This window comes from Phodopus roborovskii, unplaced genomic scaffold (genome assembly GCF_943737965.1).
Source record: "Phodopus roborovskii unplaced genomic scaffold, PHOROB, whole genome shotgun sequence".
NCBI lineage: Eukaryota > Metazoa > Chordata > Mammalia > Rodentia > Cricetidae > Phodopus > Phodopus roborovskii.
The window spans coordinates 2,029,799-2,047,820 of record NW_026126549.1 but is presented as its reverse complement, the minus strand read 5'-3'; the positions used below and the strand labels follow the sequence as shown (position 1 = coordinate 2,047,820).

Below are 18,022 nucleotides of genomic sequence, written 5' to 3'. Positions count from 1 at the left end.
TGGAAAGGAATTTGACAAAATGTATCTTGAGAGTCCGGAAATACTCAGATTCTCCAAACCAGTAATCCCATTTCTCCTCATTCCACCTCAGAGAATGATACAAAGCCTGAGCCAAGCTACCCACCAGACACATTCATGGCACATTCCTCTTCAAAGCAGTGGGAAAAAAGAAAGAGACAGTCTATGAGAAGAGTGGTAAAGTGAATTACAAAATACCTCCTTGATGGAATACTATGTTGCCATTTACATGATACTTATGACATGGAAAGTGCTTTTATTATGTAATGGTAAGTAAAAAAAATTAAAATTCAAGCACTTTTGAGAAACAGAAAAGACTAAAAGTAAACACTTTCAAATTATAATAATGACTTATTAAAGTGGTAAGAATTGTGGCTTTTACAGTTTCCGAATTGTTGTATGGGTTGATTCCATTACTTTTATTGTATTTTTTCAATTGACTTAACCCCAGCTGAAGTACAGTGAGTACTACCACAACTGTGCTGGGTCCTGGTAGTTTCCTTTTGAGCCTCTTCTAGCATACAGCTTTAAGCAAATGTATTTTAAATAAACACATTACTAAAAGAGAAAGTTCATGTAGCTGTCCTGAGAAGCACGTAACCAGCTGAGAATAAAAGGCAGAGGTCAGAAGGATGGACAGTTTCATGGGTCATCGGCATGACGGGTCAGGACATACACAAGTGGGCAAGGGAGGCAGTAGGGCAAAGCCTGCCATTCCTCAAGAGCAAGACATGTCCTGCAAGCCCAGCTCACGTTTTCTTTCCTTTCTGCACAGTGCATCCATTTCCACTGAGACATTCTCTTTTATTACTCCTTCTAGGGTCAGGAAGTGAAGTCAGGATAGACAGCTCGAAGGCACAACCCCCGGGGTACTGAGAACAGATTCGGAGATGCAGGACCAGCCCCATTCTAAGTCATCACAAAGTCCATGACTTTTCTAGGAGAGAAGATACAGTTTGATGTGCTGGCTGGTGGAAGGTTATGGGAGGCCCAGGTGCCACCACGTAGAGCCACAGAGAAAGCCTCCAAACAAAGCCAGAAATAGACTGTGGGGTGTGGAACAGGTTCCACACTTGAACCTGGGCACACCTTTTTAGACAAACAAGCCAGTCTCCCACCCCTTGTCTCTTGGAAGAGTCCTTAAGTTCATGGTCGCTGGATTGGCTTAGATCTTGGGCCATTCCTGAACCAATCACAAGGAACCAGAGAAGTGGTATGCCTTTAATTGGTTGTCCCATCTTTTGAAAGAGTAAGAAAAGACACACAGTGGTTTAGATATGGTTTTCCTGTTTGCTATTTAAATGGCATGCCAGGTAAGTAGAGAGTGAAACCCGACTACCTCTTTCTCAATAGTTCCCAAGATTGAACACCAAGCAAGAGTTTCTGCCTACAGCGCTACGTGTATTTCCACTGGGAAAGGAGATGAGTCACCAGACACACTTTTTTGTTTGATGAGAAAGAACCCACATTTGTCCTAGTGGGATGAGGTCAAATACTCATGAATGGCTTAAGATAATTCCCAAGAGAGTGCACAATTTCAGCTGTGTGCTACTGTGCAGGTGTTCCTCTGTCATATTTAAAGAAGAAGCAGAGAAGCTCTTTAGCTTACAAACTTTGCCACTCCTGAAGGCGGGACACTTGTGCAATGATGACATTTGACCATGGGCAATATGACTTTCTTTAAGCATGAGACAAGCTAGGAAGGCCCATTTTCATAAAAGGACAAATCCCACAAAGTTCTACTATAGCCAATGCCCTTTAAGGTTTGAAATTGTACTTTTCCTATTGTCCTGATCTCTGAGACTTTCTTTTCCTTCTCTGTCATCTGACACTCCCTGTTTTCCTCCTGCAAACAGACAGACAGACACCAGACTGTAGAGGCATACGTATCCAGGCACTGTGCTTGGCATGATCTTCCTCTCCCCTGTCCCCAAACCGCATGAGCACTGCAACATTTCATAGTTTTTGAATTCAAGACAAATGTTACTGTACATGTTTTCTGAAGAACAATCCAACTTCTACCCCAGAAAAGGGAACATGAAGTGACAGCAGCAGCAGTTGGCAGGTCTGAGAGTCGTGAACTGTTCCATGAACCGCATTTAGCAAACTAATCATTAGCTTCCACTTTTCCGGGCTCAGTAACCATAGGAGTATTGAGTAACATTACAGGGAGGAGAGTCAAATTACAGTCCCGCTCAAGGGTTTTTTATAGCACTGATGAGGCAAGGATCATAACATGAATGTGTCCATTTTAATTCATTTAGTATCCAAACTAAATTGCATACAACCACCCCAGTTACCCCATTTCCAGAAAGAGTGGCCTATTTCTACACTTCCTTCCTGAGGCTCCCTTTGCTTAATGGACATTTCCTGGTGGCATATGAACATTTCTGGGGCATGGTTTTCAAAGTCTGTAGAACTCTGAGCATTTCTCCCCACCTTGCTCCTCAACCAGGACAGAGCTTAGTGAGATAAACATACACAGAGAGATCAGCACAGTGTTGAAGAGAGCATGTGATTGATGAGCAGGGATCTGCTTTTCCACTCACTACCACATGAATCCAGACACCCAGGGCACACAGAGTAGAAGCTGTGCTTCTACCCGCAAGCTGTCTTAAGGTCACACCAAACCAGTTTCTGAAAACCACTTGGTTTACCAACAGTGAAAGGAACTCAATGAAGGTTTGGGAGATGCATAGTGGTTAAAGTGCTTGATATGCAAGCATAAAGACTTGGGTTCATATCACCGGTACCTATGTAAAAATGTAGGCATGAAAGTATGAGCCTTTAATCTACTGGGAAAACAGAGACAGGAGAACCCTTGGGGTCCATTGACCAGGCAGTCTAGTGGAACCAGTGAGCTGCAGGTTCAGAAGTGAGATCCTGTCTCAAAAATACGGTGTAAAGTGATAAATGAAAAAACCCAAATGCAAGGGTGTATACTCATATACACTGCAGATATTCACAGTAGCTCTCTCTCTCTCTCTCTCTCACACACACACACACACACACACCACCACCACCACCACCAACAACAACAACAACAAAAGAGAAAAAAAATGAAAACATACATATACATTCAACAATAAATGTTTTCTACGGTACACTCAACCACTAATATCACTTTTTTATATATCCCATCTCCATCAGTCTAGGTGTATACATATAGATATTTGGACTTTGGTCTTTATCAGTCAGAAATTTTTTTGTTTGTTTGTTTTGAAGTTACCTCATTGTTTCAATTTGCATTGTTTTGAGGAGGAGGGTAAATGTAGAATGCTCTTCTCTGTGTGTGTGTGTTTTTAAAGTGAACATTACTGAGGTATACTTAACTCTTCTATAACTGTGCAGTTCCACACTTCCTAAAATTCATATATAGTCAAGCAGCTACCACCACAAGCCAGGTATTACGTCACCCTAGAGCTCCTGATGCTCCACTATATTCACTCCTCTCCCACCACCTGTAACTCCGGCAACACTTGCTCGTAGTATGATACTTCTCAAACCCAGTCACGCTGTTACATGTGCAGTAGTTTAAACTTGTATTACTAAGTCCTATTCAGTGTCCTGGATGTGCCCTAATTTGTTTATCCACACCCTAGATGATGGAGAGATGGGTGTTTTCCAGTTGTGGCTGCTATGAATAAAATGACCACAAACATTTGCACAGAGGCTTTCTATGAACCACATTTTTATCTCTTAGGTAAATGCTGCATCATCAAGCAGGAGTACATCAGAGTCTCTAAGAGTAGAACAAATGATAAGAACGTTTTCCTTTGGATGAAATCATCAAATTGTCTTCTAAAATGTTAGGGCCATTTGCATTCCCACCAACAGAATGCTTCACCCCCTCTTAACACAGAACTCAGTCACTATAATTTTAGATATCCTATAGTACATCACTTTTCAAGTTGTTGCACTATTCACTGATGATGTCAGATGTCTGTTCATGCATGTAATAGTGTGGGTCATCTTTACACATGGTATTTGCTCTTTGTGTATGTTCTTTACTCAACTGTTCTTTTCAATATTTTTTGTCTATTTTTAGTAATTGAGTGGTTGTCTTAAGAATCAAGAGCTTTTAAAATATATTCTAGATACAAATCACTATGTCCATACTTTTATAAATACTTTTTTCTGATCTATAACTTTTCAAATTTTTTTTCTAAGTACCATGGACTAAGTTTTAGCCCTCATGCATGATAGGTAAGTATATACCACTGAGTCACATCACCAATCTTTCATTTATTTGTTTTTTATCTTGAAACAGTTTCATACTAAGTTGCCCAAATCAAACTTGAATTTACTCTTAGTCCAGACTGGCCTTGAACTTGTCATCTTCCCACTTCAGCCTTCCAAATAGCTGAGGTTACAGGCTGCACTAGTAGGTCCACCATGAATAATATTTTTAGAGGGAATTTTTTTGTATTTAAATGAAGTTCAACTTAACATATTTTGCTGTAATGGTTCTTTCTTGTGTTCTAGTTATGGAAGCTCTTTAAACACAAGGTCACAGAGACTTTTTTTCCTGTGTTTTCTATTAGGTTTACAGTGCCAGTTCTTAGGATACATTTTACGATATTTTACACATGTAGTGTCAGATAAAAAAATCATTTCATCCTCCCTCATACAGATGTCATATTGTACTACAGTACTTGTTTAAAAGACTTCCTTGTCCAGCTAATTATCCTGAGACCTTTATCTAAGATCCAAGTATGTGCTGGTCCTGTTTCTGGGCTTGAGTGTTTGTTGCATTTATCTACATATCTGCCTTCAAATATACCACCCAGTCTCACTCGAAAAGTGATGCCTGTTTTGTTATCTGTAAGCTGTTTTTTACTAACCCTTCACAAGTCTTCCATGTTCTCTATCTCCATAACATCTTGGTGGGAATATAGCTTCTACCCTCTGTGACTACTGGACTTCAATTAGCCCACATGCCATTCCCCCAAGGCTAGGTTTTATATTTGGCAATTTGAGAAGGAAAGTTGGTTATTTTGTTTTCTGATTTAAAAAGTCACAAAACTTAAAAACCTTAGCTACTTCCTATATGTTGCATCTAAGAACCCAAAATACCCCCAGCCACTTTTTTTAAAGACCCAAAAGCACTTACACCTGGGGTCTCTGTCTTACAGCTTGCAGCATCCTAACAGGCAAGGATGGGAATTCAGGATCATGGCACACAACCCCTTACCTGGCCTATCCCTATCCAAGGAACCCGCCATCATCTGTCTATTCTCTTCATTGGGAGAAGCTGAAGCGGTTTCTCTCTCTATTCCCCTACTTGCTCTTTGATAGTCTTCAGTTTGAGTTGTTTCCATTCACTGTATGTAAGCAAGCTTTGGGTCTCAAAAGTCATGGTAAAGAATGACCTGGTCCTAGTGGAGCTCTTCAGAAAGAAGTCCTCAACTGTTCTTTATTCACGACAGTGTGTGAAAATGTGTGGGGAATGAAGACACAGAAGAAAGGAATGCAGACTTTCAAGGTTCCAGAGGGACAGAGAAGGCAAGTTCATGGCTGGAGATAGCAGGGGAAGACTGGAAGCAGTGCTGCTTAAGCCACCTCCCTGTGTTCTCTGTAACTCTAGCCTAGAGGGAAGTTACAGCACAGCAGGAGCAAAACAGCAATGCTGAGTTTGCATTTCTTTGCTAACATAATGACACATTCTAAAGACACACAGACTAAAGGGATGTGAAGCTTGAACAGCACAGCAAAATAACCTTTTAGTTAACATTCTCATGTTGCAAGAGGTAGGGCTCACATGAAGGCCCAGAGAAAGCCTTTGAGAGTGACACATGGTAGGCAATGGCCTTTAGCATAGCATGTCATCCTAGGGAAGGAAGCCGGGACACACTCCTTTCCCACACACCACTGGTAGGATCGTTTAGATGCCAGTCTATCTGGAATGTTCTCCTGGCAGAGACAGCTGGCCTTGTGACTGTCAGTCGATAGTTATTACTCTTTCATGACATTCTGTAGATGGCAGTGATCACTTTTCCCTATGCCCAGGCCAACCAAGGAAAATAGCAAGTGCAGTACTGTGTTAGAGGGCTGCTGAGAGCAGTGGTTAGAACCACTGCCTTCCAGAACATCTCTTTTGTTCAAAGCGGACCATTTTAGATTAGCAATCTTCTAAAACATTGTACTGCCTCCTATTATCATCTTTGAATTCTATTTGAAGCCTCATCTTGTTGATCTCTTTATATGCAATACTGGATACAGAGCTCCAGCTCTTTGGTCTAGCCCTAGAAGAGGTATTCTCTGGCTCACCTATTACCATCTTCTAGGGCCCTTCTATGATCATATGCATATTCCATATTCTGTCACCAAATGCAAGAAGCTAATCTTGCTACAATAGTGTCAGATGCACTTCATTACCGCAGTAACAACTTCAGGAAAGTACCCTGCTATTTTCTCATCAATGATCCTACTCAGTCCATGGGTTTCTGTGGACTAACCCCATCTTTACCCTCAGGCCCAGACATAGACACAGGCCCCAGGCCATCTAAATCCATCTGTTGAGAATAATATGGTTAGCTCCAAAATGAAAAGTTTATCATGTGAATGGCCCACGCTAGCCAATCAAAGTCCTCCCCACGGCCTTCTGCCAAAACTTTCAGACAAAAGGCACTCTTCTGAATAATGCAAGCTCCAAGGACTGCAATGCCTGGGTCTATCTGGGACATTCCCAGAAAGAGCAAAGCCAAAGCCAAGGCCAGCAGAGGACACAGACAATGAGAAACTAGAAGAACGAAAAGAAATGGCTCAGAGTATGGATGGAACCAAAATTGGTCCAGCTACATAAGCAAAACCTTTTTATGCCTTTTTTTTTTTCTGTGAACTATTCTAAATCAATTCCCAACTCTTGCCATGATGCATATAAATTTTAGGACATTTAATAGAGCATTATTTCATTTGAGAGATTTAACAAAAAGTTACTAAACACCTCAGTAAAAACAAAACAAACAAAACAAAAGAAGACCACCTTAGGTGTTCAGCACTAACTGCCCTCTTTCAGCCTCAAGTAGCTCTCTCAAATATTAAAGACTAATCCTACAGCATCAATAGATTCTGGCCATGCTGTTGCTCAGATTCGCTCTATCTGAATTCTCCTCTATCCTTCACTATTCCATCTCCAGATCCAGATCACATTAGGTGCTAATATCACATGTTTACATGACAGCTTTCAGATGTATGCATCTCTTAGCCTACCAGGACCCTGAGTAATCTGCTACAGATCCTAAGAAGAAATGAAACACTGAAGGTTGACACCTATTAAACTCTTAATTCTTCCTTATATTAGAATTTTTTAAAATTGTGCCATATCAACATTTGGCCCAACAATAGCACTCTTGGGCACTTATCCTATGAGAACAAACATATGCTCATACAAAATCCTTTAGTCTAAAACTTAAGCAGCTATATTCATTAGAGCCTAAAAGTAGAACTAACCCAGAAGTGAGTGAATGGCTAAACTGTGGCATGCCCATAAAATGGAATACTATTCAGTAGTTAAAAAGAAATTAATAATAATGATATATACAACAAGTTTATCAAATCTGGAAATAATTAAGCTTACTGAAAAGAGAGACAACCCAAAAACTAACAAGTAATTTCAAAGTGACAAAATTAAAAGGAAAAATGGAATAGATTGCTGGTCACCAGGGTTATGGATTGTGTGAGGAGGTAATCTGAGAGTAGAGACAAAGGGGTATCACAAGGGCATTATGGGGGTGGAAATGCTCTGCACTTTGACTGTAGAAATGCCAGTATCTTGGTTGTGGTATTGAAATGCAGCCTGGTACAATGCTATCATCAGAGGAAATTTGGTAAAGAGTACAAAATACCCATTTGTATTGGGTGGGTTTTTGTTTGTTTGTTTGTTTTTTACATTGTATATGTATATCTTACAATTATCTTTAAAAATAATTTTAAAAAAGAACTAACTGTATCCCAAATCTGAACTGAAAAGTGAAAACTAAGTATAGAAATACATCCCAAATACCAAGGTTTCAAGCAGCAGGTCTTGGTGTAAGTCATACTACTATGGAGTTTTTGAACACAGCAGTGAGTAGCTCATTCTGGCCCATATAAAGGAATAGACTTCTGCACATATGAAAGCTATTTGCAGAAACCGGAATGATAAAAGAAATGACAAACACAAGAGAAAGGCCCTTGCCTATAATGCCAAGTCAGAGGCCTAAATAAGAGTTGATCTTCACAAGTACCAGGCTTGGGCTTTTGTGGACATGGACAACAGCCACTGATCTATGAAATTTGATCTGTTTGCCATTTAGATCCATGTGACTCACTGAAGCTGGCTGCATAGCTAAAAATACAGGGTATCTGCAGCCTAGGCAACTTTGGCTCATGGATTTTGATTCAAACACTGCACATTTGGAGGTAGTGACTTTCTATTTATACATCAGCCAGGGACAGGGGAGGCTCTACCACTCAAGTGAGGGCTTGAAGTCTAGAAGCAAAGGGAATTTTGGGTTTTATCTGCACATAAAAATTTTATCTGAGAGTTACATGATACCCTCAGTATGAGGAACATGAGGCCCCTGAGATCCTCACAGGCTAGAAAGATGCCCTTTCTTGGACATAGGGTGTGCCCTACTGAATACCTACCTCTAAAGAGGACAGAAGGAGTCATGAGCTATTAAAGACTGAATAGGGTGTGGCAGTCACATAACTGACCAAGCAGCACTTGGGCTAGGGTGCTGAGTCTGAAGACTGGGTGTGGTTTAGTCCTGCCATTTCATTTTAGTCTTACAAAGGCCCACTCTGAACCTCTACTGTTAATGCCCACAGCTGCCACAAGCAAGCCTGGTAGATTTCTGGGCATCAGCACTTCCATATCCTGATTCCTACCCAGAGGCTACCTAGCAAGCTGAAAATCTTGGAGTAGGCTGCCCAAAGGACCTGCCTGGCAAAGCCACTGCTGCACTCACCCATCAAGACACTCAGCAACTTCTGCACTCTGGAGTTGACCCCCACGATTCGGTAGAGACCTTGTTCATTGATCCCTGAGTAGAAAAAAGACGGTGATTTAATTAGATGAGCATCAGAACACGATGCAGGCCAACAAGGCCAAATGTTCTTCTGTTTTCCTTCATTTTCTCTGTCCTTCTAAAAGCTGGCATAATTAAAGTCCCGTCATTCAGCTCAGCTCTTAGCAAAGGAGTGGGATTTGGCACAGCTGTCTAGGACTCACGGATGTGCTGCACACTCCAGCCCTCACCTTAGCCTGATCATCTGTGGGAAAGATACTTGCCTCCTCTCTTGCCAAAGGCAGCAGATGAGGATTTTTAAAGATGTAAAATGCAATATTTTAAAGATAGTGTAATTAGCCAACTTTTTACATTTAAAAATCCAAAATGACATAACTTTAAAAAAAAAAAACATTCACAGAAAAAGATAAATGACTTTCTATTTTTACACACAGCATAAAAATACTGAAGTGCAAGAATGTTTTCCATCTTAGGGAATAGTAGTCAAGATTGAGAAATTAGAAAGCCCATCACAGTTAGAGCAAAAGTGTATACTTGGAAATACTTAAAGACAGAACAACTCACATTATGGAACTTCTGTTTCCTAAAATGCATGGATCAGAGTACCACTGTGCCACTTACAGAAGAAGGCAATCTGTATGCATGTGTGAATATATGTGAATGTCTGTGACCATTCATGTGTATGGGTCCACATGCATATACTTGCATATGGCAGCCAGAGGACAACCTCAGGTGTCATCCTCCAGAAAGCTATCCACCTTCTTTGAGACAGGGTCTCTCATTGACCCACCTTCTTTGAGACAGGGTCTCTCATTGACCTAGAGATCATCAACTCAAGTTCACATGGTGGTCAGTGAGCCCCAGGGATGTTCATGTTATGCCTCTCCAGTACTAAGATTCAAGTGTGTGTCACCATGACCAGCATTTTTCTTAGGTTTAGGGGATGAATTTAGACCTCATACTTTACTGATGATCTATCTCCTCAATACCAATAGGAGATAATTTAGACCAAGTGACTAAAAATGGCTTTCCTCTTGTTGGCCCAAGTCCCATCACATCTAGAACCTCTCAGAAACTGGTGTGCTGCCTCTCCAGTTCCCTTGTGAACTTCTGAATGTGAAAGTAAGCTCGTGCCATTTCTCTTAATACATCCCAATGGATTCTTATGTGTACATCCTATTCAGCACTTCTTATAGTGGCCTACAAGACTTACAAGATGCTGGGTTACAATGATCATGGGCCCTGACAAGAGTTTTAAATGACTAGGCTTCCCTCTTGGCTTGGGCTGCTAAAAAAAGGGTGAGCACACAGCCTGCCTTAAGTTTGTGTGTATGTGCTTCTGCCTTTGTGAACCATAACTATTCTCCTTGTTCTCCTTCCCTTTCCTTATTTTTGTCTTTTCTGAGTCAGTGTCTTACTCTATAACCCAGGCTGGTCTTTAACTCTCAATGCTCTAATCTCTCAGCCCTCTGAGCAGTAGGATTAGAGAGTAACACACTGATGTATCCTTTTCTTTTAAAATAAAAAGCAAACTTAAACTCTTCAAAATTACCTTAGAAACATAAGCCTGCTAAAATGGAGAGTCAATATTACCACATTGAGACCCGTGCAGAGGATGACCTCTGCATGGACGCCACGGAATGGGCTCAAGCAGGCCAGCTGTTCACTTATAAGTTGTATTTTCACATAATACAAAAATATGGGATCTTAAAAAACATACTTCTTTTTTATTTTAAACATAATTCCTTATTTATTCTTTGGAAATGTCATATCATGCACCCCAGTCCCACTCACCTCTCAGTCCCTCCATATCTACCCTTCACCCCTAAAAAACATATGTCTATTTTAGTGATTCACAATATTTTACTATACGAGTGAACCACCTTTGATTTAACCAAAGTTTGAGGCATTCCATTGGTTCCTGACTTTACATGTTAACCACATCACTGTATAAGCATTCTTTTGGTTCAACATGAGAACATTTTATTTTCCAAGTTCACTTTCCAATTATGTCTACCTGGCATTTTCCAGTATATCTTATGTACTACTGTCAACCTATCTTACTTTTTTTGCTAAAGGAGGTCAAGAAGAAATAATCAAATATTAACAACAACAACAAAATAACAACAACAAAACCCTGCTTCTACATGTTAAAGTAACTTCTTTGGAAAAAGAGCCCTAATAAGTCACATAGGCACAGGAACTCAAGATGTTTTGTCCCTACCTGCCCCCTTCCCGTGTGTGTGTGTGTGTGTGTGTGTGTGTGTGTGCATCTCCCTTTCCCTTTCTATTACCCCACTAGTAAGGTTACCACTCTTCTTTAAAAGACATAATTTCTTTCAAACCAATAAAAGGGAGAAAGTAGGTAGAAGGCTGAAGAATAAATAGACTCAATCTCTAACAATGGTTCTGATCACTCTCTGTGGAGAGATGGCTAACACCTTTCCTCAGAGTTACAAAGGATCACTTATGACTCTATAGTACCAGAACTCAGGACTCTCTGGCTTGTGAGGGACTACATACAGTAAACATATAGCATCCCCTATCTCAATAGACCTGCTCCAATAGACCTAGGAAATGCCAATGTGGAGTAGGTACCTAGCCCTTCCTTCTCTGTCCTTGATGGTTCTCAGGTTCAGGTCTGCAGAGCAAAGATACTTCACTTGGGGTTCACAGACTCTAAGATAATCATCCCCGCAGAGTCCAGGGAACTATAAACTAGACGGAAAAACATTGCACATTTCCTTCCCTTATGAATGAGACAACAAATTACAGTGGCATTCTCCGTACCTGCACCACGGCCTAAAATCACAGATATTTTTGTAACTCCTTACAATGGTAAAGGTATACAATATTGTAATTTCCAGATTATGTCAGATATGAGACCAATCACTATAAGTTATTACCAAGCTTGTTAATGCAGAAGCATATCTTCCAGTCTGTTACAGCTATACTTTCAATTATTTTTAATAATAACCGAGTTTCCATAAGCCCAAGAATTCTATTTATATACATGTAAGACATTCTCGTGATTAACCAGAGATAGATGACATGAAATGGGTGGAGAACCTCTGCTTCACACCAAGGTGACCTGTAGAAACACCAGTGGCACAGAAAGAGTTAATGAGTGACTGAAAATCAGAAGCAGCAGCAGGTAGAAGTCTGCTGCCTCACAGATGTGTGACCTTCCATGAGAACAAGGCCATCTGTTAGACTACTGTACCTCTGGTTTCCACCGCATGGATGCATTTCCTTATTATGCTGAAGCCGATGCTGTCCAACTGTGCAGCTGAAGGAACAAGAAAAGTACAGTCAGACCCTGCCTGTGCAAATCAGCTCACTGTAAGGGTTACATACTGGAAACCCACCATATGTTGTGGTCACAGGCTCTCTCCCCTTTCCCATATGAAGATAAATGAGTAAAAGTAAAGCAATAATTTAAAAATAGGTATACTGACAGAGAGCCTACCATATGCCAGATAGGTGCTAAGTGTTCTGCGTGTATTATCTTAGTTCTCACAGGAGCTTTGGCGCTAACCTCAGTTTCTAACAGGAAATGGTAGCAGAGAGTGAAGGACACTTTCCAGTTGAAGCCACAGGAATAACTATTTGGAGTCTGCTCCATAAAGGAAATGTGAAGTGCCTTAAAACAAACTGGGAAAGTACTTTACCTAGATTACATCTCTTAACTCCAGCAAATCCTCTGGAATTTACAGTATTATTAGCCCCATGCTACAGATGAAAACACTGAGGCTTAGAAAAGCTAACTATGACCAAAGTTGCCGAGTTAACATGTGGCTACTTGCTCCAAATACTTTAAATATGACCTTGAATTAAAGTATAATTCTATTCTGGTGACTAAAAAATTTTGGAAAAGCAAGGGAAAAATGAAGGCAAAAGAAGAAGAAGAAAAAAAAGTGACCCAGTGGAACATTGGAAGAGCTAAGGACAAAGAAGCTACCCAAGCCCCAGAAGCAATAGAGTCATTCTCCATGGCACACCAGCAAAGGGTCCTCGATCTGCTCCAATACCTACCAGCACCACTCAGGAAATGAAACAACCCATAGGAACAATTTTTCTTCCCAGGGAAAACTGTAGCAGTAAAGAGGCTGGCCACCCACAGAACCTCAACCTAAGCTTTGGTTATTCAGCAATACAATGCACAGAGCTTATAGGAATGAATCAGCTTTTCTCCTTGAACATCGCTGGTATTGTCTCTTTTCATCATAGCTATCCTGGTGGTATCAGAGTTTTCTTGCTGTGGCTTTGTTCTGCATTTGATCACTAAAGACACTAGGCATCTTTTCATGTGCAGGGGGCAATTCGCATTCTTACATGAAGTACTCAAAACACAGCCATTGGGAACATATGTGTCAGGCAGGGAATTATCTTTTTATCCTTAAGGAATTTTCCAAAATATTAATAATTGTTATTTTGTAGTGAGTGGAAACCTTTACTTTGTTTTATGGGAAGCGCTTCAGAGTATCTTTCCAAAGGACGGGGGTCAGAAGTCTGGGGAGGAAGAGCTCCCATTGTGCACTGAATACTGAGAGCTGGTGAGATGGATTCTGAACTTGGATGTTTTAAGAACAGGATTGTGAACACGGTTTCCTTCTAAACATAGATGAACTTCATCTTGGATAAAAACCACTTCCTTACCCCAGTAACATCAACAAAAGTTTTGGAAAATTGGAAAGAACTTGGCAACTGAGAGAGAAGGCCCCAGTGCTTAGATGACCCACCAGGACAACTAGGAAGTAAGAGTCATTTCTAGTCAAGTGGAGCATGTAAGAAAGAAAATGTAATGGAACTTCCCAGATACATCCAGAAAAAAATCAAGCCAATGTTCAGATAAGTTTTCTGTATGCTAGTCCCATTTTTCCAATTTGTTAAAAGCAAGCAAACTCCCTTTACACCAAGTTAAATTAAAATGTCCTACAGTTTACACAGGTAATGCTGTATTTATCGGTGTATCTTAGTTGTCAAACGTACATAGCATTTACATGCTGCGGAGCCAAACAGGAGCTCAGGATAACTCTGCTAAGCCTAGTTTATTACAGTTGTATATTGTATTACCCACCTAATTTTGTCAACAGATAAAATTATGTTAAGAAATGGAACCCACACCAAACAAGATTCCCAAGAATTCACAAAATATAGTTTGGCAACCGTTGTTCTAAACCTGTAAACTAAACTGACACAAGTTATGGCACTATCACTCCCCCGTAGTTTTCCATCTGTCACTTTGTCCTCTGTCTCTTTCCTTATACATGTGTGGATGGACACGGACACACACACACACACACACACACACAGAGAGAGAAAGAGAGAGAGAGAGAGAGAGAGAGAGAGAGAGAGAGAGAGAATTTGGATTCTACTCTCATCAACTTGAATTTCCTGCTGACATCATGACTGTGTCACTAATAATTAACAACTACATGTTATTTAACTTTGGACTAAGTATCACTGATGTGACAGGGACCCCAATGTATACATAAGCAGAACATTAGCTCTGATTTTGGCCCATTGGGTTCCTAATCTAAGCCACTGAGATCTAGTCTGCAAAGCGAATTCCCACTAAAAGGTCTGGAACACTATCACCTTGGAGCAGTTTGCAAATGACTGAGAAAGTAGCCCGCCAGATGGATGCAGCTGTCCTTAATCCCTCCAGGCAGGTGATTCAGCCCATTCACTGAGCCAAGGCTCAGAAAAGGTCAGGGATTTATTTGCAATTTCTGTATCCTTATAATCCCTAGAAATAATCTCTCATTAAATATCTACTAGGTTTGCATCATTCCCTTAATTTGACTGGCAATGAGTTGATGTACTATCTGTGGCTCCCAGGCTCAGCATCCTGTGATGCAGTTAAAACTTGGCTTCTCATCCTCCCTCAACATCAAGTTTCTTGGACCCAGGTTTACATCAGCAGCTAACACCAATGTATTATAATTAATGCTGGCAGACTACACACAGAAGACACAGGCTGACCTCCCAAGTTAAAAAGGTGCTGCCATCCAAACTTTCATCACAACCTTTGAAGCCTTGTTTCTATCTCTCCATTTTAGAGAAAGGAAAGAGTCAGGGTCACACAACTCCACTTTGCAAAAGCACTGTGAGGATATGTGGAAACAGGAGAGGCAGGCACATGCTCAGTTAGCTTGGTGCATCTCAGGACAAACCCAGAAGGGTACCTGACAGTGATGAGGGTTTAGGTTGCCAATATGAACTCCAAGAGGAGGAGGTAGGTGAATCAGAATTGCTATACTATAGTGGGATGATAAGAACAACACAAGGTAAGGTACAATCAATCCATTTTCTTGCCTAAAAGATGGAAACTGGTGGGACAGATAGAAGACACAGTTCTAATATAATTACCACTGTTGTAGTATGAAATAAAAATAAATAAATAAATAAAACCCACTGAGGTAAGCTTCTGGTGCCTTACCTGAAATAACTTTTCATCTTTAAAAAACTGTAGGTGGCAGTGGTGGTGGTGGTGTGTGTATGTGACAACTCTAACAAAACATGAGCAGTTCCCTTCCTTTCCACTGTGCTTACATATCCAAAGAATCACCAACTTTTCATCGTGCTCTCTTAATGATTCTCAATGTTGTCTAGCTCCCTCCATCACTATAGTGTTTCCAATACAAGGAAAAGGAATGCTAGAGTTAAAACACTGAGTAAATTAAGAGGGCTTGCCAAGGAGTATGAGGCACCCAAGCTGGCCTGATAAGAGGAATTGCAGGGGTAGAGAAAACAACAAAGGTGGCCTCATCAAGAACCCCCAGTCTCCTCTGAAAGAACCCCTGAGGGGCATCTGCAAGGCACTTTTCCCTAGACAGCTTCTCAGATTTGAGGAGTTACATATTTAAACACATTCTAACATCGAATACATCTAACTACCAAAATGAACTGTGAGAGAGGACATACTCTGAGAAGACTATCCCTTTGAGGCCACTGCACCAATTGGTAAACTCCCATTCTGGAGGAAGTACTCCAGCTTTCTTAAGGGCTGAAATAAAACTTGACTACTGACTTGCTCTGCCTGTGTCCTGAAGGAACTTCTCCTTTGGGAGCAAAAGAATTAATACTACAGCTGTGTTCAGGACCAGAGGGCATACAGGGAGCAGAACAACATCTCTTCTCATCCATAGCAATCTTACCTCTATTATCTGCTTTCCAGGGTGACTGCAACAACCTCTGAGCTAGTCTCTTCATATTTCTTCTTGTTTCCTACTATCTTTCTACTATCTTTCTATTACCCTGTTGTCCCCATTTATTAAACTAACAAAACAACAACCCATGCTGCCTCCCTACTTCCAATCTTTCAATGATACATTCCATCAAACTAGTTTCCTCTTCTCAACCTTGACTTGTCCAATGGATTCTAAAACAAATGATATCCATTCATTCTCTAAAAGAATACACATGCTCTCTTACACTTACAGGATTAATCGTCTTTACTGAGACAATCCATCAAATAGGTTTGATGCCATATACCCTTATCCCAACAACTCAACTCTATGCATAGGTATGTCTATCATTCTATGAGCTAGACTCATTTTAGGCTTTCAACACAAAACCAAAGTGTCTTACACTCATTTATTGCTTCAAGGAACTGCTATGGCACTCTTACTCTGATGCTTCAATGATATTTGAAGTATTAGCTCATTTATTCAAGCTACATAGCCCTAGCAGTCTAACTCAGTGTTAGCACTGTTCAGGAGGTAACCCAAATCCTGAACATGAACCAGCAGAGTGTTGGGGCCCAGCACCAGCTTGCATCTCCAGCCTCATTAAATGTCGCTCCTCTAGCTCTTAGGACCTCACAATACTGGCTTTCTTCCAGTATCTAATCAACCACATTCCCCAGCCTTTGCATAAGCAATAAGTCTAACCTGAATCCCTTGGCACAATTAATATAGAACTCTCCTTAAGTATAAACTCCTCAAAAACATCTCCTGAATCTCCCTCCTAACTTAATATTCCATTGTGTCTCATCAACCTCTCTCAGAATAGATAGCATAGCTGTCAGATTCATATTTATTTACATGACTCTGTGAAGAATAATGGCAAGTACCATATTAAAATATGCAATCATGAAGACAATGGTTCATAAACATCTCTACATATTAATTCCATTTACTATTGTATCTCACTCCTGTGTACTATAGTGATGAACATGAAATGAGAAAGGAGGAGAGAATCTTTTCACTTTGGATTCATGATTAGATAAATTAGCAACTGAATCAAGAGGAGTTGCTGAGGGGCAGAATGGCATAGTCAAAACGACCTTTTGTATTCCAAGAGATAAACCCTATGAGAGTGGGGGGCTATTTAAGCTTCATGTCTTTGGCTTTTTCATCCTTTGTGAGGATTTAAAGGTTAATTTTTGTAGTGGACTGATCTAATGATTTCCTTCTTATATCAACAGAGTGATACTAAAACACACACACACACACACACACAAATTGTGTGTGAGGGAACACTTGCATATTCATAGGGAGGGCTAATGAAGTTCATGCCCCTTCTGAAATTGTATGAAGACCCAGGGGCCTAGAGTTTTTGTACCCACATTCATGAGATTCTTATGATAATCCCATGGGGGCAAATATTGTGACTCTTCTCACTAATAACTGCTTGCTGTGCTTTCACACTAATGAGGGATAATACATTACAGTTTTAGAAAATAAATTAATATGCAACAGCTGATTTGATTTTCCCAACATGTCTGCTAAATTTTAATGGTGAGAAAAACCAAACTCATAAGGCTAAGTGGTAACAATGCTAATAGTAGCCAATACTTACTAAGGCAGACTGCACTGCTTGGGGCTATGCATTAAAAGCGTATCATCATCATCATGATCTCCATCTCCATCATCATCACCATCACCATCTTATTCCTCACACAGGAAACTTAGGTTCAGTTGGTGAAGGACCTTTTGTAAGGTCACTGGGTCAGTAAGGAAAGGGACCACAATTTTAACCCA

The 18,022-nt window shown here is 40.5% G+C and overlaps 1 protein-coding gene across 4 annotated transcripts in view; it reads right to left on the bottom strand.

Moving 5' to 3' along the window:
• The window catches only part of Arhgap26 (Rho GTPase activating protein 26), a 369,188-nt gene that overhangs the window by 135,361 nt on the left and 215,805 nt on the right, over positions 1 to 18,022 (bottom strand). For all 4 annotated transcript variants that reach the window (XM_051201017.1, XM_051201020.1, XM_051201018.1 and 1 more), the window contains exons 13-14: positions 12,256 to 12,321; positions 8,973 to 9,047 (exon numbers count right to left, since the gene is read on the bottom strand). In XM_051201017.1, coding sequence (XP_051056974.1) covers positions 8,973 to 9,047; positions 12,256 to 12,321 — 141 coding nt within the window. The remainder of the gene's footprint in view (positions 1 to 8,972; positions 9,048 to 12,255; positions 12,322 to 18,022) is intronic.